The 11002-nt window shown below is 49.6% G+C and overlaps 1 protein-coding gene across 1 annotated transcript; it reads right to left on the bottom strand.

Annotated features, from left to right (window-relative positions):
• Nucleotides 1–1061: 1061 nt before the first annotated feature.
• Nucleotides 1062–10030, bottom strand: FOXR1 (forkhead box R1). Its single transcript, XM_055305281.1, has 6 exons — nucleotides 9610–10030; nucleotides 3664–3738; nucleotides 3316–3575; nucleotides 2848–3074; nucleotides 1583–1821; nucleotides 1062–1131 (listed from the first exon to the last, which is right to left on the bottom strand). Exons 1-6 carry the CDS (start codon nucleotides 10028–10030, stop codon nucleotides 1103–1105), a joined length of 1251 nt encoding a protein of 416 aa, XP_055161256.1. The 3' UTR covers nucleotides 1062–1102.
• Nucleotides 10031–11002: the final 972 nt, after the last annotated feature.

Genomic DNA, 11002 nt, shown 5'->3' with positions numbered 1-11002 from the left:
ACAGAGAGAGAGAGAGAGAGAGAGAGAGAGAGGCAGAGACACAGGCAGAGGGAGAAGCAGGCTCCATGCACCGGGAGCCTGACGTGGGATTCGATCCTGGGTCTCCAGGATCGCGCCCTGGGCCAAAGGCAGGCGCCAAACCGCTGCGCCACCCAGGGATCCCATGAGGGTCAATTCTTAAAAAAAAAAAAAAAAAAAAGAGGGTCAATTCTTCAAGGTCAAAATGCCTCCAGCACTGAGATCTGCAGCCCTGGGTTCTGAGAGTGGAGCTGTTTCCCTGCGGGCCTGCTAGGGGATGAGGGGAGAGCAGGAGAGGGAATGAGAAAGGTCATCGCAGGCCTGTGGGAAATTCAGTATTGTCTTCAAGCATGGTCTGAATGTCTGGGGCATCCGGATGCAGCTTTAAACCTCATTCCTTTTTCACTCAGTCTGGGGCTTCTCCATGCTCCCTTGGACCAAAGGCTGGCAACCTGGACACTGGCTCCTGCCACCAGGAAAGCTGCGGCTGCCCACTAAGGACTCTTGATCTGCCAGTGCTCTGGCTTCTACCCAGGGCATGATGGAGATGAACAGCAAGGCAAGGTGCCCGCAGCTTGGCTCCAACTTCCCACCCCTTGTTCAAAATGGTTAAATGGAGGGGAATGAGGCTCAAACCCAACCATCCCCTTTTCCAAAAAAATTCTTTCCTCTCACCCTTCTCACTGCTCCTTCTTGGCCTCCTAGGAGGGCCCCCCCTCCACTGCCCAAGTGATGTGTTCCTTAGGCTTCTTCCCACTGCTCCCAGGTGATTACATCCCCTCCTGTGGATGGCAGGCTGCTTCAAGCTAGCACCTCCCAAGACTATCCTCATCATCCAGAATAATGGGGATTGGTCCTGAAGGGGGTTGAGGATTTTCTTCCTTGGAGGAATGAAGAGTTCATGCTCCCTTTGCAGCACACCAGGCAACTGCCTCTGGAGCATCTATCAGCACTGGCGGTGTTCACTGCCAGCCTCAGAGCTGCCCTCCACCTTCACCCTGTCCCCATCCTCAGAGACCACACACACACACCAGGCTGCTGCAGGTAACTTTAATAAGGGATGAGCTGACTCCTGCTTCTTGAATTAAAGGTCGAAGAGGAAGGGCATCACATCTGTAAGAAAAAAAAAAAAGTCAGCAGAACCTATCTGCCCTTCGCAGCTGCTCTTCCCTCAGCCCGGATCTCACAGCGGATGATCTACCTTCTTCTCCCTCCAGGCCCCCATGGCACCAGGTCTCCAGAAAGAGAAAAAGCCCCCTTTTGCACATCACCACCCATATCGCTTCTCTCGCAGTGTGGCCACCAGTTCCCTAGGCTGCGGGCTGTGGGTCAAGTGTACCTCAGTTGTTTCTCCATCGGGCCCCTGGACCTCAAGTACATGCCAGTGTGGGTGGGGTCCTACCTGGGGCAGGCACCACTGCCATCCTCTTCCCTCCCTACAGACGGTGCCCCGGGCTGCCCCCCCGCCCCACGGTGGGCCCCAGGCTCCTTCCCTGCACACTTAGCCTCAGATGAGGATGGTCAGGTCCCCTCCCCTGGCCCCTCCGGTGACAGGGCTGCTCACCCGGTTGGCTCATGCACTGCTGGATACTTTGCAGGCGGGTGGAGGCCAGGGCACGGGCCTCCTCGGTAAAGCGGCGGTGTCCCTCCTTAGTCAGCTTCCAGAGGCAGGAGCGGGGCCGCGGGCTCACCCCACTCTGCATGCTGACTGGCACCTTCTCAAAGCTGTCTCGGAAGCAGAGGTTGTGGCGGACGGTATTCTTCCAGCCTTCCGGGGCCGTCCGGAAAAAGGGGAAATGTTGTCTGTGGACAGGGAGGAACAGTCAGGAAAGGCACGGTTCCAGGGGATCCCGTGGGGGGCTCCCCGGGGGGCTCAGCAGTTTAGCACCGCCTTCGGCCCAGGACAGGATCCTGGAGACCCAGGATCGAGTCCCACGTCGGGCTCCCAGCATGGAGCCTGCTGCTCCCTCTGCCTGTGTCTCTGCCTTCTCTCTGTGTCTCATGAATAAATAAATAAAATTTTTATTTATTTATTTGTATAAATGAATGAATGAGGGTGCCTGGGTGGCTTAGTCCGTTAAGTGTCTGCCTTCTGCCTTCGGCTCAGGTCATGACCTCAGGGTCCTGGGACTGAACCCCACGTTGGGCTCCCTGCTCAGTGCAGAGTCTGTTTCTCCCTCTCCCTCTTCCCTCCCCCTGGTCATGTGCTCTTTCTCTCAAATAAATAAATAAAATCTAAAAAATAAAAAGCTAAATGTGACTCCCTTCTCGATTGGGTGCCCCTGGGGATGCAGGGAGCTGTGTCAGTCCAGCCCGAAGGGAAAGCATGTGAGAAACTGTTGGGGAAACCAGACTTTCTACTGGATAATCTTGACAGGGAGGATGGGAGAATTTCTGACCTAGATGAATTTATGTTTTGAAGAACTAAGGTATAAAATGGGTGGCTCAGTTAAGCATCATGTTATGACCCTGGGGTCTTGGGATCAAGCCACAATAGTGAGGAGTCTGCCTCTCCCTTTCCCTCTGCTCTCTTTCTCTCTCAAAGAAATAAATACAATATTTTTAAAAAAATAATAAAATGGTTGGAGTTTTTTTTAGATGTGAACGGGGTGGACATGGATATCTTCCTGTACATGGGATATGTGGACACATGTTTGGGGACAACCCAGAAGCAGTGCCTGGGAAGGAAGGCCTGGGAACACACTTCTCCTTTCAGACTCACATGGCAAACCAAGGCAGCAGTCCAGGGCCACCGGCAGATTGGAAAGTAGCTGACCAAGGGCCCTGACCCTCCCTTCCCCTCCTCACAGGGCCCCCGGTGGCACATACCGAGTGAAACTGTAGATCTGTTGCACGTTGAGGCCACAGGGGGAACTGTTTCTTAATGCCAGTGCAATTAGGTGGAAGTAATTGAGAGGGGGCCGGGACCAGAGCCTCCCCTCCTGGCTGTTGGCTTGCCGGAGCCTCCGACTCTGGAGGGGGGCCCTTTTGTAAGGGGACGGGAGGGCCACAGAGGAGCTGTCATCCTGGTCCTCAGCCTCCTCCTCTTCTGTGAGCTAGAGGAGCACAGAGTAGGAACTGGTCCTAACTCCACAGCCTCTACTCCGGGGGTGCAGTGGCAGGGAGGGGGAGTGCTCTAGGGCCACCATCCGGGCTTCTCCCCAACCCAAGGGTGCGGCTAACTTCTGAACCCATTAACTCTCAGTTATCCCTAAGCAAGCAGACCTCTCTGCTGCATCATCCCTATGCCTGCCCAAGCCCAGCCCAAGTCCAGCCCACGGGCCCAGAAATCCCTACCTCCCAGGTGCTGGGGGAAGAAGCCACCCGCTTCCGCTTCCGCTTCCGAGGAGGAGACTGCTCGCTGGAGGAAGGCAGCGACTCCACTGCTGTGGTCTCAGAGCTGTTGGTGAAGTCTTCCTCTTTCGGGGGTGGCTGAGCAGAGGGAAGCGTGCTTGGCAGATCCTCCCACTTGGGAGATTCTGGGACCTCCAGCTTTCCAGGGGGAAACACAATATTGGGGTTTACCCACATCCACAGGTTGGGCTCAAGAGCTGGGCCTGTGTGGAGAAAAAGGAGATTGTGCACCAGAGCTCACTGGCCTGGGGCCGCACAGCCAGGCCAGGGGACCCACTACCCTCTACATACCATCATCATCAGGGCTGGGTGCTTCTTCCACAGGCACTTTTGGTGGCTCAACTATTCGGAGTCTGTATCTGGCAACTGACAAAAAGAAAGACAAAAATGAGTCAAGTGTTCTAGGATTTCCACTGTGGCCCCAAGGTCCTGGGCCTTGAAGTGTCTCTGGGATCTGGCTGTGTCCCCTGCCCCAAGGGCTATAGGACATCACACGTGACCTCTCTGACCTCCTCATTCTCCTCTCTCCACGTACACTGTCTCCTGAGCCATCTCATGAACGTCTGTGACTTCAGCCACCATCTATCAACTCAGAGCTTCCAAATCTTTATCTCTAACTCAGGCTTCTCTGCTTGCCCATAAATAGACCTGCCTAGGGGAGGGTGCATGCTCAGTCAGTTAAATGTCTGCCTTTGCTCCCTACATGGAGCCTGCTTCTCCCTCTGCCGGTGTCTGTGTCATAAATATATATATCTGCCTGCCTTTGGCTCAGGTCATGATCCTGGGGTCCTGGGATAGAGCCCCAGGTCAGGCTCCCTGCTGAGCCTGCTTCTCCCTCTCCCTCTGCCTCTCCTCCTCTCTTGTGTGCTTTCTTTCTCAAAAAAAAAAAAAAAAAAAAAAAAAAAAACTTAAAAAACAAAAGAGCTGCCTATGGGAGGTCTTTACTTGAACAACACACTGGCCCTTTGAGCTCAACATTTCTTAAACTAAGCTCCATTTTCCAGCTCTTCCCCCTGTATCCCTGGTCTCAGCAAGTGGCACTACAACCTAACCAGTCGTTCAGGCCAAACACATGGAAGTGTTGACTCTTCTCTTCCTGGTCTAGCCACACGCAGTCAATCCCCAAGTCCAGCCACAACCCATATGGTCTGTTTATCTGTTTCTCTAACTCAATCCTATTGCAGTTGGAGCAGCTTCCTAAAATATTAATCCAATCTCGTCATTCTTCTGCTTACAAACTTTTGATGCCTTTCCATGATGTTTGGGCCACACTGAAGTTCCTTGAGATAGTTTTGAAGGCCCAGGCTCCTCATCAGTGTTGTCATTCCTCCCAGGCTCTCCACATCTCCAACAGACCACACTCTAGATCCTAGGCCTTTCCACAAGCTGTTGTCTTTGCCAGAAAGAAACACTCTTCCCTCTTCCCGCTGCCCTAGTTAGCTGCTAGTCACCCAGTTTGTTTCCGTTGTTTTTTTTTTTTTTTAAGATATATTTATTTGAGAGAGAGAGAGTGAGAGCGAGTGGGGGGAAGGGGAGAGGGAGAGAGAAGATCTCAAGCAGACTCCCTGCTGAGTCTGGAACCCGATGTGGGGCTTGATCCCTTGACCCAGGAGATCATGATCTGAGCCAAAATCACAAGTTAGCTGCTCAGCTGACTGAGTCATCCAAGTGCCCCTGTCATGTTTCTGTTTATTTGTTTATTTTTTATTTTTCTGTTTAAATAGCTTTCTAAAGCAGGCCTTCTCTGACTACCTGTCCTAAACACTCACATAATAAACATTTTTATCATAATTACTTTGCTTAATGTCTATCTCCAGGTATGTCTTGTTCACTGCCTGACACATGGGTGTAGGAGCTCAGCTTAACTGCATGAATGCCTACATGGTGGGCTAAGAGTATATCAAGTGTATATTAGAGCTATCTGTGTGGCACGATGCTGGCTCCTTGGGATTAGGGGGCACCACTTTCACCTCCCCTCCATGGACCCCGGGAGTGTCATCATATTGCAGTTGAATCTAGGTTTTTATCTGGAAAATAATGATATACCTGTTGGAGAGCTCAGTAATTAGAAAGGATGTCCATTACATTGCTAACAATGCTCAACATAGTATTTGAAAAGAGGAAAAAATAGAGATATAAAGTTGGAAAGAAAAAAACAATACTATCATTATTTATAGAGCCACACAAAATAAATATACAAATTATTAGAACCAATAAGGGTGGGCAGCCCGGGTGGCTCAGCGGTTTGTTGCCACCTTTGGCTCGGGGCCTGATCCTGGGGACCCGGGATCGAGTCCCACGTTGGGCTCCCTGCATGGAGCCTGCTTCTCCCTCTGCCTGTGTCTCTGTCTCTGTCTCTTATGAATAAATAAATAAAATCTTAAAAAAAAAAGGACCAATAAGGGCCTAGCAAGTTTGCTGGATATAAGAACAACATACTAATCAACACTGTTCCTACCATAGCAGCATGAAGAAACTGGAAAATGAAATTTCTATTACTTATTATTATATTATTTGGTTGCAGTTGCATCAAAATTATAAAGTATATGGGGCGCCTGGGTGGCTCAGTGGTTGAGCATCTCCCTTCCACTCAGGGCGTGATCCTGGGGTCCTGGGTTGAGTCCCACATTGGGCTCCCTGCAGGGAGCCTGCTTCTCCCTCTGCCTATGTCTCTGTCCCTCTCTCTGTCTTTCATGAATAAATAAAACCTTTTAAAAAATTATAAAGTATCTAGGAATTAACCTATCAAAGAATAAACTAGACATTCATGGGAAAAAGATGCAATCACTATTTAAGGACATCCCTCCCTTCCTGGCACAGATGTCCTCATGCTTTCTCAAGGACAATGTTCCAACCAACCACTCCTCTATTTACTGTTTTTGGTGTGTGTATGTCTGTTGGATTGTTCTCATCAGCATTCAAGTATGATGTTAATTCTCATCTTATTGAACAGACGTTCTTTGGCACCCATTTTCTGTGCCAGGCCACTGTGCTCTGCGTTTTCCTTTGAGGCAGAACCCCTAGAAAGAATCCCCTTTTCTTTCGATCTCCACTTCTCCTTCCACCCTTGAAACCTTGCCAATCAGGCTTTTTAAAAATTTTAATTAATTAATTTATTCATAAGACTCGCAGAGAGAGAGGCAGAGACATAGGTAGAGGGAGGAGCAGGCTCCCCACAGGGAGCCCGATGTGGGACTCCATCCCAGGACCCTGGGATCATGACCTGAGCCAAAGGCAGATGCTCAACTGCTGAGCCACCCAGGTGCCTCCAATCAGGCTTTCATCTCTACCACCCCACCCAAACCACCATCATCATGGTCACCAACGACATCTGCTGTGCTAAATCCAATTGTCCTTATACCTCACACCTGACCTCCCAAGGGCTAGTCCTCTCATCTGACCACTCCTTCCTTGACACGCTTTCTTCCCTTCCTTCCAGGAGACTGTGATTTCTCGGTTTTGGTTCTCAAGGGGCATTTCCTTAATTTTGGCTGGTTATCTCTTTTCTCTCCAGTATCTTTACAATGAGATATCCCCAGGGCTCATGCTTGGTTTTTCTCACTCCTTGAATGCTACCCACATACCAAAGACTCAAGATATACCTCCCTCTAGTACTCCAGACTTATATATCCACCTGCTTACTCAACATTTTTACTTGGAGATCTAAGAAGTATGCCAAACTCAGCATGTCCTGAACAGAATTCCTGATCTTCCTCCCTAAATCTGTCCTACCAGAAGCTTCTCCTGTTTCAGTATCAGGCCTCTCCATTTTTTTACTTAATCAGCCAAAACTTTGGAGGAGGAATTTTTTTTTTAAGATTTTATTTATTTTTTCATGAGAGACACACATGGAGGCAGAGTCGTAGGCAGAGGGAGAAGCAGGAGCCCAATGTGGAACTCGATCCCAGAACTCCAGAATCATGCCCTGGGCTGAATGAAGGCAGACACCCAACTGCTGAGCCACCCAGGTGTCCCTGGAGGAGTGATTCTAGTCTCACTTTCTTACACTCCATATCCATCATCTGCCACCACTCTGACCCTCCAGCCTACCACCATCTCTTGTCTGGATCACAGTAGCAGCCTAAGGCTGCTGGCTTCTTATCTCCAAATTTATAATATACCCTCCACCCAACAGCCACAGCTATCTTTTTAGAATATAGATCACGCAGCATCAGTTACATAATTTGCAGGGCCCAGTGCCAAATGAAAACGAAGGGTTCCTTGCTCAAAAATTAAAAATCTCAAGACAGTGATAGCAGAGCATGAAGCCAAGTACCAGCCCCCTTTGCCCCCTTTACATGGGTCACACACTTGGGAAGCATGAATCACATCACTTCTTTGCTCAAAACCTTTTAACCGTGTCACCTCTTACTCAAAATCAACTCGAAGGAAAAAAAATATCAACTCGAAGGTTCTTAGAGTGGAACATAGGCTCTTCTGGATCTCTGCTCCACACCCTCTGAACTTCCTTCTGTATTTAAGTTTGACCCAGCTTCACTGGCCTCCTTCCTGTGCCTCAAACACTCCAGGTATATTCCCTCCTTAGGAGTTTTACCCTATTTCTTCTGAGAAACTTTTCCTCTAAATATCCTTTTGACTCATTGTCTCACCTCCTCAACTCTGCTCCAATATTATGTTCCCAAGGAAACCCAACCTGATGACCCTATTTAAAACTGCAGCCAAAAAAAAAAAAAAAAAAAAAAAAAGGGGCAGCCCGGGTGGCTCAGCGGTTTAGCACAGCCTTTGGCATGGGGTGTGATCCTGGAGACCTGGGATGGAGTCCCACGTTGGGCTCCCTGCATGGAGCCTGCTTCTCCCTCTGCTTGTGTCTCTGCCTCTCTCTGCCTGTCATGAATAAATAAATAAAATCTTAAAAAAAAAAAAAAACTGCAGCCAGGGGCGTCTGGGTAGCTCAGCAGTTGAACATCTGCCTTTGGCTCAGGTCGTGATCCAGGGATTGAGTCCCGCATTAGGCTCCTGCACGGAGCCTGCTTCTCCCTCTGCCTCTGTCTCTCTGTGTCTCTCATGAAAAAAGAAATAAAATATTTAGACTTGTCTGTTTTGTTCGTTATAGATCACCAGTGTCTAGAACATCACCTGCAAATTGGAGGTGCTCAATAAATATTTCTTAATCAATGAAGATATAGGAATTCTTAGCATTACTTATAGTGGCAGAGAGAGCCAAAGGAGAACTAAAATGCAAAAGATAGTATATGCAGATGACAGAATATCACTGCGCTATGGGAAATAATCAGATATTTGTTCAGCAACCAGAGTAGCTCTAAAAAACAATGGAAGCAGGCAAAAAAAAAAAAACAAAACAAAAACAAAAACAAAAACAAAAAAAAACCACACACACAAAAAAAACAAGGAGCATTAATTAAGGTCATCTGTAAACATAAAATAATGTTAAAGAGTTCTCAAAGATACACCTATCTAAAGACATTAAAACAATTAGGGTGGGGACGCCTGGGTGGCTCAGCAGTTGAGCATCTGCCTTCCACTCAGGTCGTGATCCCGGGGTCCACGGTGGAGCCTCGCATGGGGCTCTCGGAGGAGCCTGCTTCTCCCTCTGCCTATGTCTCTTACGAATTTAAAACAAAACAAAACAAAACAAAACCCAATTAAGGGTAGATACATGGGACTGTGGGAGGTGATGGAAGGCGGGGGTGGTGCATTGAACCAGGACAATGGTTAATCCAAGCACCTTGCCCAAACAGATGGCCATAATGTACCACGAGGTAATCACCTCCCTCTGCCCTCCAGGTCCCCCCGCCAAAAGTCCTTCCAAAAAAAAAAAAAAGAGCACGACCGTTCAGCAAATATTGAGCGCCTTTCGGTATCGGCCAGTGTACTAAGAGGGGGGCTTCAGCCTCCAGCAAAACTGATAACTTTTTTAAGAAACAGAACAACGACTAAAAAATGTGTGGCGTGCCCAAGGGCGGTAGGCGCCGTGGGAAAGGGGGCTTGGCGAGGCCTAGAAGGTTCTGGGACACAGTGAGGGGTGCGGCGGGGGTGGCAGGTGGCTGCTGGACCCGCGCCCACCCCGTGGGCTCTCCCCCCGCAGCCCCGCGTTCCCCTCCCCCCGGGTGGGGGCGGGGGAGGGGGCGCCCACTCCGCCCAGGGGCGTGGGACCCCAAGGCCGAGGCTCCGGGCCGGCCCGCGGGGTCCCAGGGGTCCTGGGGTCCGAGCGCCCCGCCCCCCCCGCGGCGCCCCTCCCCCACGGCCCGCGCTCACGGTTCTGCTCGGCCAGGGGCAGGTGCGCCGTGGTGAAGGCCAGGAAGGACTCATTGCCCATGTCCCAGTCCAGCAAGCCCGGGACCTGGCCATGGAGGCTGGCCCAGAGGTCGCGGAGCTGGAGTTTGAGGTCCACCTTCGGGGAGGGCACAGGTCCCGGGCAGAGGCAGGAGGCTCCGCGGCTTCCTCGGCCCGGCGCGGCCCGCTCAGGTGCGGAGCGGCTCCAGTTTGACGCCTCGCCTCGCCGCGGCCTCCACGCGCTGCTCCCGCCACCTCGCGCCTCTACCCTCCACGCTTTTATGGGGGCCCTGGGGGCCCGAAAGGAAGGGCGCCAGGTCCTCTTCCCGCTCGGCGTTTGCACGAAGCTCTTCCTGCGTTTACTACGTTTCTGGACCACTGATGAACGATCCCGTGGTCGCATTAATAGCTACTTTCTAGAGGTTCTGATAGATTTTACGGCTTAGCCAAGATCTCACCCGTAGTACTTGGTGGAGATAGGATTGGAGGGTGGGTTTGGGTTTTTTTTGTTTTGTTTTTAATAATTTCAAATTTACAGAAAAGTCCCAAGAATAGTATAAAAATTCCTGTATCCCTGGATCCTGTAATCCACCAATGACGCCAAGTATTAATATTTTATCACATTTTAATTTTTCTCTCCGTATACAAGACACTGATTATTTTTTCTGAACTAAGACTAATTTGCACACCTTAATGCCCCTTTACCCATAAATACTTCCGTGTGTATTTCCTAAAAGCAGGGATATTGGCATACATAACCAGAAAACCAGAAATGAGAACATTATCAAAATCAGAAAATTTAACATTGACTCAACACTATATTTAACATACAGATTTTATTCAAATTTCACTAATTGTCCCAGTGACATCCTTTGTATACATTTGCTCTCTGGTCTAGGATCTGATTCAGGCTCATGCATTGCATTTCACCTACAAGCCTTTGTCCTCTTTTTTTAAGATTTTATTTATTTATTTGAGATAGCGAGCATAAGGGGGGGGCAGAGGGAGAGGGAGAAGCAGACTCCCCACTGGACAGCGAGCTGCATGGGGCTCCATCCCAGGACCCTGGGATCTTGACCAAAGCAGACGCTTTACTGACTGAGCCACCCAGGCACTCCTTTTGTCTTCCTTTCATCCTGAGCAGTTTCTCAGCCTTTTAAATCTTTCACAACATTGACATTTTGGGAAGAGTACAGGCCATTTATTTTGTAAAACGTCTCTTAGTTTGGGTTTGTCTGATGTTTCCTCATAATTAGACTTGTGCATTTTGGACAAGAATATCACATGAAATGTTGCTTCCTTCTCAGTCACTCACATCAAGAGGCATGCGATGCCAGTGTCTCTTATTATTCAAGTGATGTTAACTTCAATCACT

The sequence above is a fragment of the Nyctereutes procyonoides genome, unplaced genomic scaffold, assembly GCF_905146905.1.
Source record: "Nyctereutes procyonoides isolate TBG_1078 unplaced genomic scaffold, NYPRO_anot_genome, whole genome shotgun sequence".
NCBI lineage: Eukaryota > Metazoa > Chordata > Mammalia > Carnivora > Canidae > Nyctereutes > Nyctereutes procyonoides.
This window is presented reverse-complemented; position numbering and strand designations above follow the sequence as displayed.

Excerpts from the sequence above, each read along its gene's own strand:
- FOXR1 (XM_055305281.1), bottom strand. The coding sequence starts at position 10,030 with ATGCGACCACGGGATCGTTCATCAGTGGTCCAGAAACGTAGTAAACGC. Across the intron at positions 3,576-3,663 it reads ACCCAGCCCTGATGATGATG|GCCCAGCTCTTGAGCCCAAC; the intron begins GTATGTAGAGGG and ends TTCTCCACACAG. Across the intron at positions 1,132-1,582 it reads GCAGTGCATGAGCCAACCGG|ATGTGATGCCCTTCCTCTTC; the intron begins GTGAGCAGCCCT and ends TTTTTCTTACAG.